This window comes from Oncorhynchus gorbuscha, linkage group LG12 (genome assembly GCF_021184085.1).
Source record: "Oncorhynchus gorbuscha isolate QuinsamMale2020 ecotype Even-year linkage group LG12, OgorEven_v1.0, whole genome shotgun sequence".
NCBI classification, from domain to species: domain Eukaryota; kingdom Metazoa; phylum Chordata; class Actinopteri; order Salmoniformes; family Salmonidae; genus Oncorhynchus; species Oncorhynchus gorbuscha.
Window position 1 is genome coordinate 61058541 of NC_060184.1, and position 23634 is coordinate 61082174.

The window sequence follows — 23634 nt, forward strand, 5'->3', positions numbered from 1 at the left end:
CACAGTCCCGGAAAAGTAACAACCAGCGGACAGAACAGTCAGTGGGCCACCTTCATACCGTCCTACAGGGACACATTAAGCGGGGAGGAATTTTGGGCTGTCAGGAACAGAGGATACAGGAGAGAGAGGGGGGGGGGGTATACAGGGCTAGAGTCTGTGCCGCTGATGGGTAATGTCAGCCCGGGATGAATAGACGGTCTCATGGCGGTGGCTCAGTAGGGGGGCCGGAGAAGGAGGGAAGGAGGGGAGGAGGTGGGGAAGAAGGGAACAGGGGGGTGAGGAAGGTCTGAAGGGTGCAATGAAAGGCTCTCATTCATCCACTCAGTCCTGTATGGCTAACTGAACCCTTCAGACGCCGTGAAGCAGGTATCATAGGCTAACAGCAGCATATTGTAGAGTTAAGCCGATTTACAAGGAACATTCTAAGTTCAAAGTATGAGCTAGGGACATAACGACGTGTGTGCATTTAATGTGTCATTTGCATAATAGGTTATAAATGGTCCGGTTTAAAATATTATGACTTTAGCTTTTGGTTTCTTAGTTTTCTCCCTCCTTCCACACACAGAATACTCGGGTATTTCCTCTGCACATATCCCAGAATACAACACTGTGAAGCTAGGTGATTACTACGCATAGACAACAGATAGAAGTTCTGTTCCAGACTCTGTTACCTTGGTCTTATGGGTCTCATCCCGAGCCATTCCACTGGGCAACTTCTCATCGGAACCACTATATTTCATACAGCTGCCGGCTTCTGGGCCAGCTAATACATCTCATCAAAACTGAAGGGGAAAATAAAGGTAGAGGGACTTTCAATGCTGTTCATGTTGGGCTGAATGAAAGATTTCAAGCTGATACTGTAGTTATGGTCTATTGAAAACATGAAACAAATGGAATAGCTTAGTGTGAACTGCAATGCAACTAGGATACACTCACACCACATGTAAAATGAACAGCAAATGTGCTATGACCACACTTTGCTATTACTCCATCAAAGTTAATATCAGCACCCTAAAACAGTTCATATACAAGGTGACTCTACGATAATCACACAGCAAGCCACGTTTCAACACACAATGCAACAACGTGACCACTGAGGCTCCCTCCACACCGCACCACACACCAAATCACCGGGGTGATGACACGGCACTATGTGAAATGGCTTTCAAGAGCCAGTAGCAGCAGCCGAGTCAGCCCACAGTCAGGGTTAGGGTTAGAGCCAGCAGCAGTCAGCCCACAGTCAGGGTTAGGTTAGGGTTAGAGCCAGCAGCAGTCAGCCCACAGTCAGGGTTAGGGTTAGAGCCAGCAGCAGTCAGCCCACAGTCAGGGTTAGGGTTAGAGCCAGCAGCAGTCAGCCCACAGTCAGAGTTAGGGTTAGAGCCAGCAGCAGTCAGCCCACAGTCAGGGTTAGAGTTAGAGCCAGCAGCAGTCAGCCCACAGTCAGGGTTAGGTTAGGGTTAGAGCCAGCAGCAGTCAGCCCATAGTCAGAGTTAGGGTTAGAGCCAGCAGCAGTCAGCCCACAGTCAGGGTTAGGGTTAGAGCCAGCAGCAGTCAGCCCACAGTCAGGGTTAGGGTTAGAGCCAGCAGCAGTCAGCCCACAGTCAGGGTTAGGGTTAGAGCCAGCAGCAGTCAGCCCACAGTCAGGGTTAGGGTTAGAGCCAGCAGCAGTCAGCCCACAGTCAGGGTTAGGGTTAGAGGCAGCAGCAGTCAGCCCACAGTCAGGGTTAGTGTTAGAGCCAGCAGCAGTCAGCCCACAGTCAGGGTTAGTGTTAGAGCCAGCAGCAGTCAGCCATCAGTCAGGGTTAGGGTTAGAGCCAGCAGCAGTCAGCCCACAGTCAGGGTTAGGGTTAGAGCCAGCAGCAGTCAGCCCACAGTCAGGGTTAGGGTTAGAGCCAGCAGCAGTCAGCCCACAGTCAGGGTTAGTGTTAGAGCCAGCAGCAGTCAGCCATCAGTCAGGGTTAGTGTTAGAGCCAGCAGCAGTCAGCCCACAGTCAGGGTTAGTGTTAGAGCCAGCAGCAGTCAGCCATCAGTCAGGGTTAGTGTTAGAGCCAGCAGCAGTCAGCCATCAGTCAGGGTTTTTAGGGTTAGGGTTAGAGCCAGCAGCAGTCAGCCCACAGTCAGGGTTAGGGTTAGAGGCAGCAGCAGTCAGCCCACAGTCAGGGTTAGGGTTAGAGCCAGCAGCAGAGTTGATCAGCCCACAGCCAGGGTTATTAGGGTTATGGTTAGAGCCAGCAGTAGAGTCGATCAGCCCACAGCCAGGGTTATTAGGGTTATGGTTAGAGGCCGCTGCAGAGTCGATCAGCCCACAACCAGGGTTAGGCAGGGCCAGAGAATGATGAGGAGTCAATCCCCAACCACCCAGCCCCCCATAAACAAACACACTCTCTCACAGGCAAACACAGCCCTGTCCTCTGCATTCACACCACAGGGGTGACCTTTACCCCCCCCCCCTACACAGACACCATGTGTTTTAATTTATCTCACGTGACAATCAGCCCATTGTCAGACATTATTTACATCCTAACTCACTCTGATCCAATACCGTCCACCTCTGTCTGAACTGCAGGGACCCGGACAGAGATAACACACACATCACTAAAGGGAGACGTGATGAAGTCAGAGAAACACTAAAACATTCTAATCACCTTAACTAGCGTGAGTCAATGTCATGCCATACCGCTAAAACTTCCACAATTGAAGTTCTTTCAGGAAACATAAAGTTACGTAAACTCAACATAGTGCTCAGATTTCTCTTTTCTAGCCAAAAAAACAACAAACTAAAACATGAAACACTCCTCTTTTAACCACCAAAAACAGTTTACTACGCTTTACTAAGCAACACATTTCCCTCACAGCTTCAGCGCCCATTTGAAGTTCCCTCCAAATGAAAAGCACCTGCAGTAGACAACCAAACATTCCTACAGTCCAGTGTTGTGTGTTCAGTGAACCCATCTCCCCTGAAGTTGCACTCTGTCAAACAGTAGGGTTAGGGTTAGATCTTTAATTGCAAGCTATAGGAGACGCTTCAATGTCGATGAGAATGTAGCCTAGTAGCCTACCAGAGGTTTAATACGGGGCTACTTACACTACATGACCAAAAGTATGTAGACACCTGCTCGTCGAACATCACATTCCAAAATCAAGGGTATTAATCTGGAGTTGTTTCCCCCTTTGATGCTATAACAGCCTCCACTCTTCTGGGAAGGCTTTCCACTACAGGATGGAACATTGCTGCGGGGACTTGCTTCCATTCAGCCACAAGAGCATTAGCGAGGTCGGCCACTGATGTTGGGAGATTAGGTCTGGCTTGCAGTCGGCGTTCCAATTCATTCCAAAGGTGTTCGATAGAGCTGAGGTCAGGACTCTGTGCAGGTCAGTCAAGTTCTTCCACACCGATATTTACAAATCATTTCTGTATGGACCCTGCTTTGTGCACAAGGACATTGTCATACTGGAACAGGAAACGGCCTTCCCCAAACTTTTGCCACAAAGTTGTAACTACAGAATCGTCTAGAATGCCATTATATACTGTAGCATTAAGATTTCCCTTCACTGGAACTAAGGGGCCTAGCCCAAACCATGAAAACAGCCCCAGACCATTATTCCTCCTCCACCAAACTTTACAGTTGGCACTATGCATTGGTGCAGGTAGCGTTCCCCTGGCTTCCACCAAACCCAGATTCATCAGTCAGAATGCCAAATGGTGAAGCGTGATTCATCACTCGAGAGAATGTGTTTCCACTGCTCCAGAGGTGGCGAGCTTTACATCACTCCAGCCAACGCTTCGCACTGCGCATGGTGATCTTAGGCTTGTGTGCGGCTGCTCGGCCATGGAATCCCATTGTGTGAAGCTCCCGACGAACAGTTCTTGTGCTGAAGTTGATTTCAGAGGCAGTTTGTAATTCTGTAGTGAGTGTTGCAACCAAGGACAGACAATTTTTTACGTTGCAGCTCTAACAGAGCAGAAATATGACGAACTGACTTGTTGGAAAGGGGGCATCCTATGATGGTGCCATGTTAAAAGTAACTGAGCTCTTCCGTAAGGCCAGTCTACTGCCAATGTTCATTGCATGGCTGTGTACTCGATTTTATACACCTGTCAGCAACGGGTCTGGCTGAAGTAGACAAATCCACTAATTTGAAGGGGTGTACTTTTGTATATTTAGTTGTATGTCTAATGACTGAAGCCATAGACAGACCGCTGTTCATTTGGAACTGGCCTTTGTGTTATGATCATCATGAAGCTAAATGACATCCAATGTCTCCTTCTGCTAGTAGAAATATTTGGCTTGGTCCTTTGTAAGGTGTCTAACAGTGTTGAATGTACAGTATTCCTGAGCCCACATAAGGCAGACAGACATTGAGCAGACTGGTCTAATTACCACCACATTCCTCCAGGTTCCTCCAGGTTACATCAAAGGAGAGTAACAATACATTGTGTACCAAAATGGCACCCTATTCCCTATATTGTGCACTTCTTTTGACCAGGGCCCAGGTGAAAAGTAGTGCACTACATACGGAATAGGGTGCCATTTGGGGCACACACACACACACATGGTCAAGGAGGCGAGCACTCCACGCGCTCCTTTTCTCACACAGCAGAGCAGCAAGAGCGGAGAGCTCGCTACACATAACAGAGGAAAGCTGTGGCTGATTAGCACAATGCAGTCTGTACAGACGCCGTTCCTCCAAAGTCATAAAGAAACAACCGTGTTTGATCATGGACACGTTTTGTACTGTCAATCGTTTTGGATTAAAGCATCTGTTAATGGTTGTCGTTGTTTGATGTACTGTACAATCAAACATGATGTTTGAAATGTTTCTTGCATACTAAATCAACGGGCTACAAACATTAGTCATTGTTACGTTGGTTGGATCGTTTAAAAGACCTTCAACTTTCAATGCGTGCTTTTTTCTTTAAGTTAAAACATGAACACCCTTGGTGCAATAATTAATGTATATCACGCAGCCTCCTGCATGCTTGTCTCTCCTTCAAGACCCTTTCAAAGAGTAATCAAGACACACACAGGCGGAGTATCTTCCTCTCTGATTTTGCAATGTGATGAAATATCAACAACAATGAACTGATTATATGATACATGGACAATATGATTCTGTTTGTCTCCAAAGCTTGGGTCAATAAGGACAGAGACAGTTGGATCTCTCTCAAATATATAATGGCCCAGTGTACACTGTAACATACATCCGCATGGTCGTATTCACAAGAAAACAAATTGAAGAAAGCAGATTGAAATGGGGAGGGACTACCTGAACTTGTCTAATAAGAAACTCACATTTTTTGTTGCAAAACATTTTGTTGTGGCATGCTACGGTGTGCAGTAATGAATACGGCCCATGTTACATCAACCAATCAGAGTGTACAGTACAGCCTTATATCCAACAGCATGTGTTTACCTGAAAGACTTCCTCGTCAAGGATCCTGGTTCCGAACACAGTGATCCCGTTGGTGTTAATAGAGGCACGGTCACTCCTGAGGAGGGGTTTGGTGATCTTCTGTTTACAGTCCACAATGATGGTGACTGTCTTCTTCTCCACACTGATGGCCACACGATGCCACCTGTTAGAGGGAACAACAGAAACAAGATATGTGGTGAGAGATGTTCAGATTAGACCTCTGCAAAAACCTACCCTGAACGTTGAGCTCACCAAGTCAAACAGTGGAGTTGTTTGTAGCGTTTAGCCAGGCTAACAAAAACCTCCACAAACAGACAGACCATGGCCTGTGTCTCAAATGGAACCCTATTCCCTATATGTTGTAGTGGACTACTATTTACCAGGTTCCATAGTCTAAAGTAGTGCACTATATAGGGAAAAGGGTGCCATTTGAGACACATACAAAGGGTTAACTGGGATGGTCACGCGTAAGCCCAACACCTCCCAAAGCCCCCTTCAGGACAGTTTGCCACCGGCAGCACTTGGGCTATTACATTCCAGCTCAGGCCATGCAGCCAGGCCATGCAGCCAGGCCATGAAGCCAGGCCATGAAGCCAGGCCATGCAGCCAGGCCATGCAGCCAGGCCATGCAGCCAGGCCATGAAGCCAGGTCATGCAGCCAGGCCATGCAGCCAGGCCATGCAGCCAGGCCATGCAGCCAGGCCATGCAGCCAGACCATGCAGCCAGGCCATGCAGCCAGGCCATGAAGCCAGGCCATGCAGCCAGGCCAGGCAGCGGAGCACATTTTTGCCCCCACACTCTGGCCCTGTTTAACACGGGATTATACTCATTAAACTCCAAACTTAATCCTCCTTCTGGGTTACTCAACATGACAGACGTGCTGAACATTGTGGAAAGTGTGTGTCAGGAAAGAGCAAGAGGGAGCAGAAGGTGCACAGTCAAAACATTGTCTGAAGGAGGAAGAGGATGAGGAAGAGGAGGAGATAGCAGGAGGAGGAGGAGATGAGGAGGAGGGCCGTAACTGATCAGATCCCATTGACCAAAAGCCAAGGCAAGGCGCTCCAAGACCCAGTCAGTCAGCAATACTGATCAATATGTCTGCCTTTGGATGACAACTCTTTTACTGTATACCTCTCATTATGATAGCAACCCAAGCACTTAGTTAATCAGCCATTATGTACATGTTTGATTTTGGCAACAATTATAAAGGAAATCCACTTTCTCATCTGACGGTTGCTTCAGCTGATACCTTGGAAATGTTTGAATGTCTTTCCTTTGAATGACACTACAGCAATACTATCATTTTGCCACTGTTTAAGTACACATTTACAGTATATGTCTATAACAATGCATTAACTGAAGGGGGCTGGCCGGGTAGATAGGTAGCAGTAGTTACAGCCTAGTCAGTGATTTGGAAAAGGCCTTGTGTTGGACTTCATCCAAGTCCTTAAGTGCTAAGATCCTGCACAGAGTCCATTGCTCTTCAACCCGCAGAACTGCCACAAAATGGGGGTTACACTGTTCTGTTAGAATGGCAGCATGGTCTCTACTCTTACTCTGTGGTGTTAGAATGGCAGAATGGTCTCTACTCTTACTCTGTGGTGTTAGAATGGCAGCATGGTCTCTACTCTTACTCTGTGGTGTTAGAATGGCAGCATGGTCTCTACTCTTACTCTGTGGTGTTAGAATGGCAGCATGGTCTCTACTCTTACTCTGTGGTGTTAGAATGGCAGCATGGTCTCTACTCTTACTCTGTGGTGTTAGAATGGCAGCATGGTCTCTACTCTTACTCTGTGGGGTTAGAATGGCAGCATAGTCTCTACTCTTACTCTGTTCTGTTAGAATGGCAGCATGGTCTCTACTCTTACTCTGTGGTGTTAGAATGGCAGCATGGTCTCTACTCTTACTCTGTGGTGTTAGAATGGCAGCATGGTCTCTACTCTTACTCTGTGGTGTTAGAATGGCAGCATGGTCTCTACTCTTACTCTGTGGTGTTAGAATGGCAGCATGGTCTCTACTCTTACTCTGTGGTGTTAGAATGGCAGCATGGTCTCTACTCTTACTCTGTGGTATTAGAATGGCAGCATGGTCTCTACTCTTACTCTGTGGGGTTAGAATGGCAGCATAGTCTCTACTCTTACTCTGTTCTGTTAGAATGGCAGCATGGTCTCTACTCTTACTCTGTGGTGTTAGAATGGCAGCATGGTCTCTACTCTTACTCTGTGGTGTTAGAATGGCAGCATGGTCTCTACTCTTACTCTGTGGTGTTAGAATGGCAGCATGGTCTCTACTCTTACTCTGTGGTGTTAGAATGGCAGCATGGTCTCTAGTCTTACTCTGTGGTGTTAGAATGGCAGCATGGTCTCTCCTCTTACTCTGTGGTGTTAGAATGGCAACATGGTCTCTACACTTACTCTGTGGTGTTAGAATGGCAGCATGGTCTCTACTCTTACTCTGTGGTGTTAGAATGGCAGCATGGTCTCTACTCTTACTCTGTGGTGTTAGAATGGCAGCATGGTCTCTACTCTTACTCTGTGGTGTTAGAATGGCAGCATGGTCTCTAGTCTTACTCTGTGGTGTTAGAATGGCAGCATGGTCTCTACTCTTACTCTGTGGTGTTAGAATGGCAGCATGGTCTCTACTCTTACTCTGTGGTGTTAGAATGGCAGCATGGTCTCTAGTCTTACTCTGTGGTGTTAGAATGGCAGCATGGTCTCTACTCTTACTCTGTGGTGTTAGAATGGCAGCATGGTCTCTAGTCTTACTCTGTGGTGTTAGAATGGCAGCATGATCTCTACTCTTACTCTGTGGTGTTAGAATGGCAGCATGGTCTCTAGTCTTACTCTGTGGTGTTAGAATGGCAGCATGGTCTCTACTCTTACTCTGTGGTGTTAGAATGGCAGCATGGTCTCTACTCTTACTCTGTGGTGTTAGAATGGCAGCATGGTCTCTAGTCTTACTCTGTGGTGTTAGAATGGCAGCATGGTCTCTACTCTTACTCTGTGGTGTTAGAATGGCAGCATGGTCTCTAGTCTTACTCTGTGGTGTTAGACATAACATTTTACAAAAATATAACAAAAAAAAAATGTTCTCACATGAAACTAAGGATCTTTGATGTATCTAAAGATGACATTACACTTTAAGCGGAAGATCCCATTCTAATATCTATCTAGACCACAAATGTCCACTGACCGGGTTACGGCTTCTTTCAAGCCCAGGAAAACAAACTACTCTGTAAAAAAAAAAAAAAACATTTGGCTGCTTAGGAAAACAACACAGAGAGACATAATACAACTATTTGTTAAGATAAAAAAAACAGAGCGTTTTCTCAGCGTCTCCTCTGTTTGTTTGTTCTCCCGTGTTTCGCCACCGGCTCATGTACACTAAGCTACAGCTCTCAGGGAGAATTCCGGGATTTCCAAACCCCGAGCGGATAATCAGGCATCCACTGACGGAAACTAAGAGACTCTCTGCACGGAATCTGATTGGATGAGGTAACCCAGGAGGTTAATAATGTAAGGATAACATCCCTCCTCCAACCTCTCCTCCATTTTCCTCTCATGGCTGTGGTCAGAGTTCCCATGGTAGTCACTTCCGCGCCCAACTAATCCACTGTCTCTGATCCTTGTATCCCCTTGTACTTCTGTTACTACCCAGGACCCCCCTAACCCTTCATATCCCCCGTGCTGCAGCCCAGGATCTAACCCTAACCCCTGGGACAGACCATTTCAGACCTAATCCTGTGATGGGTACCTGTGGTGAGATGAGTTTTCTGCTTCTTAGTGAATACAGAGGACATGGCAGCAAGTAAGTATGATTAGGAGTATCATACAGGCCGTGGCTGTACCTTGGCTTTATATATATTACACGCCCCCTAACAAACATCCCAGCAGTACTAGCCACGTCAAGTTGAGCATGACTGAAAGGCATTCAAAGACCACAATATTTTGTCTTGCAGTGTTAACATAGAACCAATGATGACTAGTAAGACAAATCACATACACCAAAAAGATTGCCAAGGCACTCTGAGCATGCACCAGGTTTGAGTATGGACAGAGTCAGAGTGGAGAGACATGCACCAGGTTTGAGTATGGACAGAGTCAGAGTGGAGAAACATGCACCAGGTTTGAGTATGGACAGAGTCAGAGTGGAGAAACATGCACCAGGTTTGAGTATGGACAGAGTCAGAGTGGAGAAACATGCACCAGGTTTGAGTATGGACAGAGTCAGAGTGGAGAGACATGCACCAGGTTTGAGTATGGACAGAGTCAGAGTGGAGAAACATGCACCAGGTTTGAGTATGGACAGAGTCAGAGTGGAGAGACATGCACCAGGTTTGAGTATGGACAGAGTCAGAGTGGAGAAACATGCACCAGGTTTGAGTATGGACAGAGTCAGAGTGGAGAGACATGCACCAGGTTTGAGTATGGACAGAGTCAGAGTGGAGAGACATGCACCAGGTTTGAGTATGGACAGAGTCAGAGTGGAGACACATGCACCAGGTTTGAGTATGGACAGAGTCAGAGTGGAGAGACATGCACCAGCTTAACTAAGCTCTGTTTTCATCCCTTCCCTCTAGTCTCTGTGAGCAGCGATGGTCTCTCTTCCTCCCTACCACCCCTCCCCTCCCCTACCTCCCTCTCCCTGATCTCTGTGAGACAAACCAGCAGCAGTAGTGGTAGATCAGGCTTTACTTACTTTCCGTCGGCCAGGTTGAGAGAGCGGAACAGAGGGTAGTCCTCAGGGGCGGGCTTGCCACTCTGGTCCTCATACAGGAAGACAGGTGAGCGTCCCACCTCCACCCCCAGCTGCTGCACGCCCTGCTCACTGTAAACAGACAGCAGGAAGGACTGGATGCCGGCCTTGGGCCTGAGGGTGGTCAGGATGGAGAAGTCTTCAGGGAACACACCCCCTAAAGAACACACGGGCTGGGTTAGAAATACAGAGATACAGGAACACACCCCCTACACAATGGACAGAACGCAGGTTAGATCAGGCTATAAATACACAGGAACACACCCCCTACAGAACACAGGTTAGATCAGGCTATAAATACACAGGAACACACCCCCTACAGAACACAGGTTAGATCAGGCTATAAATACACAGGAACACACCCCCTACACAATGGACAGAACGCAGGTTAGATCAGGCTATAAATACACAGGAACACACCCCCTACAGAACACAGGTTAGATCAGGCTATAAATACACAGGAACACACCCCCTACAGAACACAGGTTAGATCAGGCTATAAATACACAGGAACACACCCCCTACAGAACACAGGTTAGATCAGGCTATAAATACACAGGAACACACCCCCTACAGAACACAGGTTAGATCAGGCTATAAATACACAGGAACACACCCCCTACAGAACACAGGTTAGATCAGGCTATAAATACACAGGAACACACCCCCTACAGAACACAGGTTAGATCAGGCTATAAATACACAGGAACACACCCCCTACACAATGGACAGAACACAGGTTAGATCAGGCTATAAATACACAGGAACACACCCCCTACACAATGGACAGAACACAGGTTAGATCAGGCTATAAATACACAGGAACACACCCCCTACACAATGGACAGAACGCAGGTTAGATCAGGCTATAAATACACAGGAACACACCCCCTACACAATGGACAGAACACAGGTTAGATCAGGCTATAAATACACAGGAACACACTATGTGACTGACACCGTCGTAAGATCTTTATTGATTGAGACAAAAAGGAAATCAGAGGTGAAGACTTTTGGATTCAGTTACCCTTTACATTCTCACATAAATGTATAGTTTCTTATAAATACACATTGCTTTTATGTTGTTTAGTGTAAGGTCTCATTTGTTCTAATATGACTATCCCAGGTTTACAATACCTCAAGCATCCAAATAGACTTGAGCTAATTATCTACTACTTTACTCATGTACATTTCCAGGCTTGTGCACAATTCTATAAGTTTCGGAGGACAATGATAATGAATATGAAAAATCCCAGGTCTTTAGAGTAACATTTTCCTTTCGGAAGAGCCAAATTGGAAGGCAACCAATGCCTGCACATTAAAATAGATTTATTGACAATTTTTTCGTAGTTTATTAGACAAAAATGATCCATTAGCGATTTCATAAGTTTTCCCAAAGTGGAAAAAAAAACGTCATTACAATATCCTACAAAACTTTAAGAGGACATAAAGTTACTTCAACTCAACAGATCTACGAATGAGTCATAGATGTGTAAAAAAAAAAAAAAAAAAAGCATCTTACTGTCTCTCATAAAACAGCTGAAACACCTCTGGAGTATAATCAAGACTCATAATAATAGTTGATAACTTTTTACACGTCTTCCATTGAGTCCATAGTCTTCATTCCGTACGACCCTGTCCTATAGGCACGACTGAAAGCTTAACATGTGTCTTCCCTTGTCATGTTAATCCATTCAGTGGTGTATGTTTTTGCTGATCTGTTTGTAGGAGCTTCACTCCCTGACTTAATGCGTGCAACTTTACATGAGTCACAACTGTTGAAACGGTTCACTCCAGCCCTGTCGAGCCACAGAAATGTGATCAATGGTCTCTAAATCTTATTAACCAAACAGAAGCAGGCAAAGTACAGTACACCAACTCTACTGTGCCTCAGACCTGCAAAAGAACGTGCATTGTGCTGTAGTTAGCCGAGCTAGTTCTCTCAGCCAGATTCTCTTTCTCTCTCTCTCTCTCTGGGGTTGGTGTATTACAAACACTCTGGGGGAGAAATACAGCACTGTCATATAATCAGATCAGGGATGGCATCCCCTGTCAAAAGCCTTGGCAGGACCAACAAAAGACACATTTAAACACCACTCCCTCCGCTCGGCACAGCCAGGATGTGGGGCAGGACAGAGAGAGACAGGGGGGATAGAGGGAACGGGTTCGTCTTACCTGGGAATAACTGCTTGGTGGGAGCACTGATTTGGGCCAGTTTTCCAACTCTGTAGGCTGTGTCCGGCTTAGACGCTCTTCGGTTTGTGCAAAATCCTGATGTTTTCCGAACTCCTTCGGGGGAATTGTGAAAATCTAATACTTTTAGCACGTCCACCGGTTCAGCTGTTGGAAAGAGAGAGCAGATGCAACATGGTATATAATCTGAGAAGAACTTCAGAGGGCACGTGAATCTAGATGGCACAGCACTCCGTTTCAACAGTAGGAATGTCAAGCAACCATAATCTATTGCACTTACATAAAATGCATGTGTCACGTCATGCCAAACTACTGTTTCATTCATGAACGTGGTCTTATAGCCTTCAATAGAAAGCACATTTCAATCTAACGAACCATGTGTAAGGTGACTCATCAAATAAAGTGCTACAGAATAGCTCGCTCTTTAATTAAGACACCATATCTATCTACTGAATATCCATTTCTGGTGATAAACTAATGAGGAAATAGATCAAATAATTGAACATAGACAGAAGCATTGGACAATATGTCAGATGCAGCATAAACCATAGAAGAAATCACCCACTGGGCACAGATGTCAATTCAACATTTAGTCCACGTTGGTTCAGCGTAATTTTTTTGACATTATGTGGGAAAAAAAACATTGATTCAACCAGTGTGTGTCCAGTGGGCTACACACGGGTTATACCCCCCCCCAAAAAAAAAAACAGGAGCCCATTGTGACACATCTGTGTGATCTGCATGCCCAGCTAACACTGTACGGGACCATGTGACAGGAAGTATCTCCATCCCAAAGCAGAATGACCACTAGCAGCATAATAAACAATGCTCCCACGGCCGGCCAAGCTTATAACACAACGTTGTGGATGAAGGTATACTTTGATAAGGGTCACAGTCAGAGCCTGCACTCTGGGTTTCTCATACCCTCCAATCTGATGCTCTTTACATAAAGGAACCTGTGTTTGATCCGACACCCCAGTGAGACAGACCCATGGGAAAGCTGGGGTGGTGATCATACTGTTTATCAAAACACCTTCTCAGTGTTAACATCAGCTCCGTGATAGGGCTGGGAGACTGGGAGGTAGCGCGTTACTCCCAAGAGTTCATCATTGAGTGTTGGGATAACATATAAAACAGTAGACTGCTAAGAGAGAACAAAAAAATCTGCCTAGACTCAAAATCATGAGTGAGGAATTGAAACTGAGACTTGTTTCAGACTGTGCTATAGAATAATATACACATTACACAGGCAATACACTACCGGATTGTTAAGGGGCTTGAACCTTCATCTGTTTTTACACGGTTCAGAACCAGCCCTTGCTGTCTAAAGGCATCAGCTAGGCCTTCTGTGGCTGGACTAAAACCACTGTTTGCTTTGGCACGCGCCAATCAGATCATTCATACGTTTCTTTAGCTACTTTATGCAAGGAGATCTTATAAAAATGTATATTTCCCTCTGGACACACGCAGGCAGACATTCCAGGTCCACAAGGGACAAGCAAACTATAATGACATGCTTCATACTGCTCAATGGAGCATATGGAGAATCCTGTCCCTGTTTCAACATGAAGCAATTTCCATTGCATAAAAGGATGTCTTCAGTACTAACTAGATGATATATACAGTACATACAGTATATACGTAAGTACTGAGCCAAAACTAGCTGTTCTAGTCCACAATGTGTTGGTTTCCCACCTCAAACTAAATGCATGACCTGCTTTAATATATTCACTATGACTGTTATCGTGTTATATATTTCACAGCATGAGATGCTGTTTCTGCATTTATCTCATTGGGTCATCAACATCACCATTAGTGACAATCTAATCCGTTTGTTTTTAGTCGGGGTGTGAGAGTGTCAGTGCTTAATGAATGACTGACAGGTGTCAGGGAGAAGCTGCCATAGGTCATACCTGTATCTTTCCCATTCCCATGCTAAATGATTAGTGCACCCACCCATAGGAGGTTCCTATCTGGGTCTCTTGTCTCATATAGGACAGATAGCTACTGTGATTAAAACATGTGTCTCTGAATAGAAAGCTATTTTTATACATCACCAAAAAACGACTTCTCCAAAAAGTCTAGCATTAAATTAAACAGCAACCACTCTCCTTCATCTATGCTTTGAGGCCTGGGTTGAAAAAGACAAGAAAAATAAACGATGTCTGAGAGAGTCTGCAGAGGCAGAGTACCACACACACACACACACACACACACACACACACACACACACACACACACACACACACACACACACACACACACACACACACACACACACACACACACACACACACACACACACACACACACACACACACACACACACACACACACACACACACCAGCAGCACATTCCCCAGGCTGAGAACACACTCATGACCCCCTTAAATCTCTCAAAAGCAAAGGTCTGTCACATCTATTATTCTGTGTCCCAAAGGAAACCTTCTTTGTGTTGACCAGTCTGCCTGCCCATTGAACCAACCATACCCCGACTCCCCCTCCATCACACCAAGGCTATAGCCCCTATATATGACTGAATGAATCACTCACCCAGGGGGAAAGACAGAGACAAACTTAGCTACTCAAAATGGACTCAAAATGGAACAAAAAACTATAGACGAAGTTGAAAAGAATCTCAGAAGAATATAATGTTACTCTGAGAGAGAAAGTGATAGGGATATCATCTCCAAGACCACGTGGTCATTTTGTATACTGTGAAAGGTACCCAGGAAGCTACAAGGCTTTTCTAACTGAACTGAAGAGCTCATTGTGAGTGAGTTTTATTCCAAGAGAGCACCTCTCTCTCTCTCTCTCTCAGTCAGCTCTAACTGTCTCAAGGCCTCATATATTCCAGATGGGTGGTAATTTGGCCAATGGGCGACCCCCTCACCCAGGTGCCAAAAAAACGTCAATACACCCAAATCCATTAAAACACCAAATGAGTGTGTGAAGTCTCTAAAACCACCCATCTGATGTGCTGGTGTGAGTTTGCTCATGGCCGCTGTGCAAATAAGGACACATATCTCCCAGTCCAAATCCCTAGGTGGCACGGGAAGGAAAGGGGCCCTACATAATCCGAAGGGGAAAAGGGCCAACTCATAGTATCCACATACAGGGGCCTCCACTGTTGCTCAGTTATTGGCTGTTCAAAAATATCTACCAGTGGAGGCTGCTGAGGAGAGGACAGCCCATAATAATGTCTGGAACGGAGCAAATGGAATGGAACGTATTTGATACTACTGCACCTATTCCGCTCCAGCCATTACCACGACCCGTCCTCCCCAATTAAGGTGCCACCAACCTCCTGTGAGACCTACGGTGTGCTAATTGATGAGTTTGGGGGGGAAGAAGAGCTAGGCAACATTAGCATAAAATATACATGGATTGCAGGTTTTTATGTTACCTCACTTGTCAAGTTAACACATGGATATTCATGCAGATGTATAGACAAGACAACAGTGTGTTTCTGGCAGTTCTACAAAGACTAAAACATAGTTCTGGGAACAGAGGCCAAAAAATGTGCTCTTCGGGTCTTTTCTCATCACAAAACATGCCAGATCATCAGTCAGATATGAGGAGCATGTAAGAAGGATATATTATGTTCCAGACTTTGTTGTTTTTGGGAGGTGAAATTGGCTGGTAAAAAGAGAATACCTTTTCACCTGCTGCTCCCTGAGACTCAAATAATGTATTCAGACAGAATATCTCTCCCTCTACCCCTACTCTCTCGCTCTCCCTCTCCTCTCTCTCTCCCTCTCTCCCTCTACCCCTACTCTCTCGCTCTCCCTCTCCTCTCTCACTCTCCCTCTCTCACTCTACCCCTACTCTCTCGCTCTCCCTCTCCTCTCTCACTCTCCCTCTCTCACTCTACCCCTACTCTCTCCCTCCCCTCTCTCGCTCTCCCTCTCTCACTCTACCCCTACTCTCTCGCTCTCCCTCTCCTCTCTCCCTCTCCTCTCTCACTCTACCCCTATTCTCTCCCCTATTGGACTTCCACGCTCCAGGCTCAAACAACACTGCTTTATGCTGGTGTGTCATACCAAGGAAAATTCACTGAAAACGATCCATGTTTCAAAGTGTGTGTTTGTTCTGCTCTCTTTAACTCTTTTAATTCCACTGCATAAATATCAAAGCTGAATATCACCTTGCGGACTTCTACTTCAAAAATACCCCCAAAAGTCTAAATATATTGCCTAATTACAAGGCATGTCTTATACAGTCCAAACAACATGTAATCATGTAAAATCAAAATCACCATCATGAGGTAAAGGGGGAGTGATCATGATGAACGACATAAATAATCCCCATCAATATCCCCAACAGGCCAATGTAAATCAAACTAGTCATGGATGAGACAGTCGGCTTGATACTACCTACAACAAATAGAACAAAAGTCCCCTTCACTTTAGACCTGATTGTCCATGTTTCCTTACCCTTGAGAGAGAGAGAGAATAAAGCCTTTTGAATTGAATTGAAAGAGAGAGATGTGTTTCTGAGGGCAGAGATCAGGGTAGAGTAGAGTAGAGTGGGTTTTGAGGGTTCTGTTTGTCTGCAGGAATGCACCAGAGAGGAGCCCATGCCCCAGGGGCTGTGAAAACGTGTCTGTACACTGCTAGCTCAGAGAAGGCACCCTTCAGAAACAGCCTAATGCTCCATAAACACCAGCAGAGAAACTCACAAAGACATAAAACACATACTGTATATACAGTAGGCTATAGGACAGAAAAATTGATGGAAGTGAATAGTTAATAGCGACTTATATGGGTTTCAACCATGACGAGTTCTGTGTAGGCCTTGTTCTGCTCTGGACGGCCATTAGCAAATATTGAAAGACTGAATGGGGGCGACGCATATACGTGAACAAATATAATACATTGACTGTTCCCAGAAGTACAATCATCAGAATGCAAGTAAGAAGAATGAAGAATGAAAAAGACCAAATGGCATCAACGGTTTAGAGTCAGTCTGATGAATCCCTCTTAATGAAATATCTACAATAGCATAACGCTACAATAAAGTGTGTAGCCTAAGTAAAATAAAGATGCATGTATCCTAGAGAAGTAGTTTAATTATAAAGAGGTCTATGATGTTGAAGACCTAGAGTCAGTGACTCACTCACCCCCCACTATGGGACTGTATGCTGCTGGCCTCTATACTATTGGCCGGCCCTTTGAAGCCTCTAAAATAATAGGGAAGTGCAACGAGAACCATCATCAAATAACTGCACAGCACTTAGACTGGAAACATTCCCACCATGGAGGGAGTGCGCACCGCTCCGAGCTCAGACAACGCGGCCTTGTCTCCCCAAACCAAACATGCAAGTGCAAAATTCAGGGGGAAATGTTGGCCACGAAGTTGCACAAGCCCCTCCAGTCTCTCGCTGGTCTTCAGTGCGGACTAGGGCAGTGTGGAGAAAGGGTCCTCCTTTTGTCAAGTCAGTGATGTGCTGCTTGACCACTCTGAATCTATCAGAAAGTCCACGGGCACGGACAGCACAGGGGCAGACTGGGACCAAAAATCGGCTCAGGCATTTCTAACACAACAGCCCATTTTTTTTCCTCGAGGCTCCCATTATTAGCCAGATAATGATAATTCTGCGCAAAAATCTGAAGTTAGACAAGCCGGCCCACTGGGCTACAAATGGACCAGCCCATCTGGTATTTGAAATACCAGTTGGCCAGTCCGCTCCTGGGCCACCATACACCATGACCCGAAATAATGCCAGGTAAAAATGTGAATAAATAAAGTCTAGTTAGCCATGACACACCCTTCCCCAGTGGATGAGTCTCAAGGGTCTGCCACACTGCACAACTCCCCAATGTCACTGATCAATCCATGCCAATATTCAATATCATTTCATTGTTAAAAATGGATTCCAGCTTGCAATGACCACACTTTCAGAAATAGATGCATTGTCTAGGCTACAGGGGGACAAGAGAGGCAGGTAGAGTAGCGGTTGGGCCAGTAACCAAAAGATTGATGGTTTGAATCCCCAAGCCTACTGGGTGAAAAATCTGTTTATGTGCTCTTGAGTAAGGCACTTGACCCTAATTGCTCCTGTAAGTCGAAGAGCGTCTGGTAAAATGTATGGAAATCAGGGCCCAGTTTTTCAAAAGTTACGAATCTGGATTTCGCCTATCAGGTAGGATTAAATGCATAGAAATATAATGAATAGAATGGGGGTCCCCATTCAAGTCAATGACTCATTCATTCTTTTCATTATTTCTATGCATTTAATCCTATATGATAGGCGAAATCCACATAGATAATTATTGAAAAACTGGGCCCAGATTAAATAGAATTCAATACCTAGGCTATAATGTGCGCTGTATAACGGATCTAAATGGACCATTACTGTTTTATTGTATTATAAAACAGTAATGTGACCATTGACAATAACTAATTAATTAATAACTAACTAAGGACTATATTAAAGACTAGATTAAGGACTATATTAAATGATACCGGGTGCTTTAGAGAGATTCGGAATGCCTACCCCGGATTTAGGTCTTGAAATTTCCCGTGCCCCGGAGCCATGAATCAAATTGACAGACACCTCTCCTCTGGCTGCATAATTATTTAACAAACTGCGAGGCTGCAATCTCAAGCCGTGCGGAATTCCACACACGCCTAACGGACCACTAATTCTAACGAGGTTTTTTTTTCAGCATAAATCTCTAAAGCTGTCTCTAAATGGGGTGCTAGACAAATTATTTAACGGCTCATTCGCAACGAAACTAAGCGAAGTACCTGAAAAGAAAAGCATGTGCACCAATTAAACATTGTGCATAATAATTGTGCGATATGTGTTAAATGTTTCAACTTTAAGGTGGCTATAAAAGCTATTTAATCATGCATAAAACTGCCGTGAAAAAACAGGTAGAGGGTATATTAGCTGCAATGCATTTAAATTAATGTAAAATAACAAAAATCGTCATAACCCTTTGAAACACTCGACATAGTGATAACTACATCTATTTGGAACCAATGTCAATAGTATGCAACGTATATTTGGGTCAATATCTTTGAATTTAAATGCTCGATAAAATATGTGATTCGCTTTACTTTGTGAGGAGGGGCACTTTGGTTCAATTGTAACTTGCCTTGAGTTAATTGGTAGCTATACATCCACAGATCGTTTGACTGAATCATATAGGGTCAATCCCTTTCCTACCTTTCTTCTCACATCTAGTTGCGTTGCTCATTGAAAATACAGTTGCCAAAACCCGACCCTTTTGTTTTCCCTGATCTCTCCATCATGTTTTCTGACCAAACCCACGTTTTCTGCCGCGGTTGAATGACAGTCCTTACTCTCCAGTACTTTTACACGCACTTTTTTGGATCCTAAAAGTATTCTTACCTGCTCTGACATGTGTAGCCTGCAGAACCAGGGTTAAAGTGATGAATGCGGTTACAGTGGAATCCATAATCCACCTTTTCGTTTTCCACCTTGTGGACCACCTTTGCATCTCCATGATCGGCGCCCACAAAAGTGAACAAAACTTGGGCGACTTCAACTGATTTGAAATGACTTCCCTTCCACAATCCCAAATGTGATGGATAATTACACTAAACAGCCATAAGTAAGAGTTTAGCCTCTTCTCTCAGCCACTCCAGGCCCCTGTACGGTCTTCTTTTCCAGTGCCCAGCCTTCTGACTGAAGGTATTTGGGCTTTAATCAAAACTCCCAGAGAGCACTCGATACCCTAGGAGCCACACCGACAGGAGGGCTGGGCAAGCACCACAAACCAAGCCCACGGTTACAGCGAAATGACAAGGGGAAAAGCCCCCGATTAGCAAATCACGGGGCTAGAAATTCTCATTGGGATCCACCCATCAGTTTTGCAAAGCTGATGTGAATTCTTCCCTGAGCGCTCGTCCACGTATATATATTTTTTTAAATAAATAGTAAGATAAAAAAAAACGGCTTCGACTTTCGGGAAATGTCCCGGGAATTAACGGAATGCCATTGGGGTGAGAGAGAATTAGGCATGTGAGCAATTCTCAGTGTTGGACAGTGTCTTGTGGACTGTCTGCCCTGTCCCACATAGAATATTGTTCTGCTCTGGTCACCTGCTGCCGTTAGTGTTGGTTGTGTTCACATCGGAGACAATATTAGTTTATTAGAGCAAACAAAGTCATATTTTAAGATTGAGATCACTTTATTAACCCAACCCCTCAGAAAGTCACATGTATATACACGTACATATACCATTTTTTTTGGAGAGGTGTGGGGGGCTGCCACAGGATTTGATACAAGCAACCCACTGGTTGCCACCTCACTTTATTATATTATTACATATTTTCTGTGGATTTAAGCATCACTTCATGCATGAGCAATGCATATCATTGATTCATTTTCACTCTTGTTCTCCGCGTAAAACCTTGACAGACTGAATCATAGTCTCCAGAAATATCAGACTTTTCTCTTTTCAGGAGAGTTCCAGAAATCCTACTGGGCTGGTCAATTATAGCTGACTGAGGGAGAGGTAGAAAGAGAGAGACAGAGACATCGAGAGAGCAAGGGAGAGAGAGAGGGAGAGAGACAGAGAGGGGGGAGAGCTAGTGAGTGAGAGAGAGAAAGAGAGAGAGTGAGTGAATGAAAGAAAGAGACAGAGAAAGAGAGAGAGAGAGAGAGAGAGAGAGAGAGAGAGAGAGAGAGAGAGAGAGAGAGAGAGAGAGAGAGAGAGAGAGAGAGAGAGAGAGAGAGAGAGAGAGAGAGGGAGAGACACAGAGAGACAGAGAGGGAGAAAGAGAGAGAGCTGTCAGATAGTGTTGCTTCTCACCTGACACCCCCCACTGAGACCTTTCATCTGATCCAGTTGGCCAGCTGCTCACATGACCTCACAGGAAGGGCACAGGCAGGTTACATATCCCCTACCCCCAGCCTCACTCCAGCCCAACTTATACCCCATACCCCCGGCCTCACTCCAGCCCAACTTATACCCCCAGCCTCACTCCAGCCCAACTCCATATGCCTCTACCTCCTACCTCCAGCCCCACTCCTCCCAAATGCATAGCCACAGTCTCAGGATGAGCAAGGGAAACGTCCTCTGACAGAATGCTACTTTTTAGGTCTTGTCTGGTCAATATTGTCTATTCTCCATTGACTCCATAAGATCTGATGCAACCAGGCACACTCTATCATGGACAGGTGCCTATTAACAAGTCTGGCCAGTCGGAAGCAGGGTGTGTGTATACCCACTACAACGCTCTGTCTCTTGGCTGGCCTCAAAACAGTAAGACAAGGACCCAGACCAGATCACATCTGTCAACATGCTTGTGTTGTCTATCCTGAGATACACAGCTGCATCCTAAATGGCACCATATCCCCTGTATAGTGCACTATTTTCTACCAGGGCCCGTAAGGAATACGGTGCCATTAGAACATAGACACATAGTCTTTGGGTTGATCCTGAGACTAGCCAATATCCTAGCCAAGTAGTATCAGATGGACTGTCAGGCCTCTTCACAGACAGACAGACACAGATCTGGGTAATGGTCTTGTGATGGATTGGTGTCCAGCCAGTACAGGGAGAGCTGCCCAGAACATCATGCTTCTCCACGGTTCAGAGACCACAGGCCTGAGACAATGTATGCATCCCAAATGGCCCCATATTCCCTATTTAGTGGACTACTTTTGCCCAGAGCCCAATGGGTGTCTATGTAGGGAATGGGGGGCCATTATTGGATGAAGCCAATAGCATGGAACTGGGTAGCACAGTTGGAGGATTCATGCAAGTGATTGTTTGGTGTATTGAATAATGCAAGGCTTTCAACCATTTTACCATTGGCTTATTGTCACGCCCTGATCTTTGTTTTCTTTATTATTTTGGTTAGGTCAGGGTGTGACGAGGGTGGTATGTGTGGTTTTGTCTTGTCTAGCCTTTTTTTGTATATCTATGGGGTTTTGGTTTGTCTAGGTAAATGTAGGTCTATGGTGGCCTGAATTGGTTCCCAATCAGAGGCAGCTGTTTATCGGCGTCTCTGATTGGGGATCCTATTTAGGTTGCCATTTGCCATTTTGGTTTTGTGGGTTATTGTCAATGTGTAGTTGCATGTCAGTGTCACGCCTTGGTCATTGTATTTTGTGTTTTTGTTATATGTTTGGGTAGGCCAGGGTGTGACATGGGTTTATATGTTGTGTTTCGTATTGGGGTTTGTATTATTTGGGATAGCGGCTGATTAGGGGTGTGGTATAGGCTTGGCTGCCTGAGGCGATTCTCAATTAGAGTCAGGTGCTTATCGTTGTCTCTGATTGGGAACCGTATTTAGGCAGCCTGACTTTCGCTTTGTATTTTGTGGGTGTTTGTTCCTGTCTTTGTGATGTATTCACCAGATAGGCTGTAATTAGTTTCACGTTTCGTTTGTTGTTTTCGTATTTCAGTTATTTCTTGTACCGTCATATCTTTCATTAAAGTCATGAGTAACCTACACGCTGCGCTTCGGTCCGACTCTCTTCTTTCAACAGACGAACGCCGTTACAGTCAGCACTAGTTGTTTATAGCGGCACATTTGTTTTTGTTAGTTTGTTTAAGTGTTCTTCGTTAAATAAAAGAAGAATCTATTCACGCTGCGCCTTGGTCTCCTCGTTATGTCGAACGTGACAGAATAACCCACCAAACAAGGACCAGGCAGCGTGAAAAGGAGGAACAGCGCTTAATGGGGAAATGGACCTGTGAGGAGATATTAGATGTAGCAGGACCCTGGACACAGCCAGGGGAGTATTCGTCGTCCTAAGGAGGCAGCGAAAGCGGAACAGTGATACTACGAGGAGAAATACCGGCTAGCACGGAAGCCCGAGAGGCAGCCCCAATAATGTTTTTTTTTGGGGGCACACAAGGATATTGCATGAGTCAGGTTGGAGACCTGAGCCTACTCGTGCTTACTGTGGGGAATGTGTAACTGGTCAAGTACCGTGTTATGTGGTAGAGCGCACAGTGTCTCCAGTGCGCTATTCTAGCCCGGTGCGCTATATTCCAGCTCCTGGCATTGGCCGTGCTAGAATGGGCATCCAGCCAGGAAGGAGTGTGCCGGCTCAGCGTTCCTGGTCTCCAGTATACCTCCTTGGACCAGGAAATCCTGCGCCGGCTATGCGTACTGTGTCTCTGGTGAGTCTGCACAGCCCAGTGTGTTCTGTGCCAGTGCTCTGCATTTGCAGGGCAAAAATAAACATCCAGCCAGGACGGGTTGTGTCAGTTCTACACTCCAGACATCCAGTGCGCCTCCACAGTCCAGTACATCCTGTTCCTCCTCCCCGCACTCGC

The 23634-nt window shown here is 45.4% G+C and overlaps 1 protein-coding gene across 1 annotated transcript in view; it reads right to left on the reverse strand.

Annotated features, from left to right (window-relative positions):
* The window catches only part of col11a1a (collagen, type XI, alpha 1a), a 96751-nt gene extending 76606 nt beyond the window's left edge, over positions 1 to 20145 (reverse strand). The window contains 4 exon segments of the mRNA XM_046292518.1: positions 5416 to 5578; positions 10115 to 10328; positions 12347 to 12511; positions 19728 to 20145. Of these exon segments, the coding sequence (XP_046148474.1) occupies positions 5416 to 5578; positions 10115 to 10328; positions 12347 to 12511; positions 19728 to 19842 (657 nt within the window). The 5' untranslated portion in view covers positions 19843 to 20145.
* Positions 20146 to 23634: the final 3489 nt, after the last annotated feature.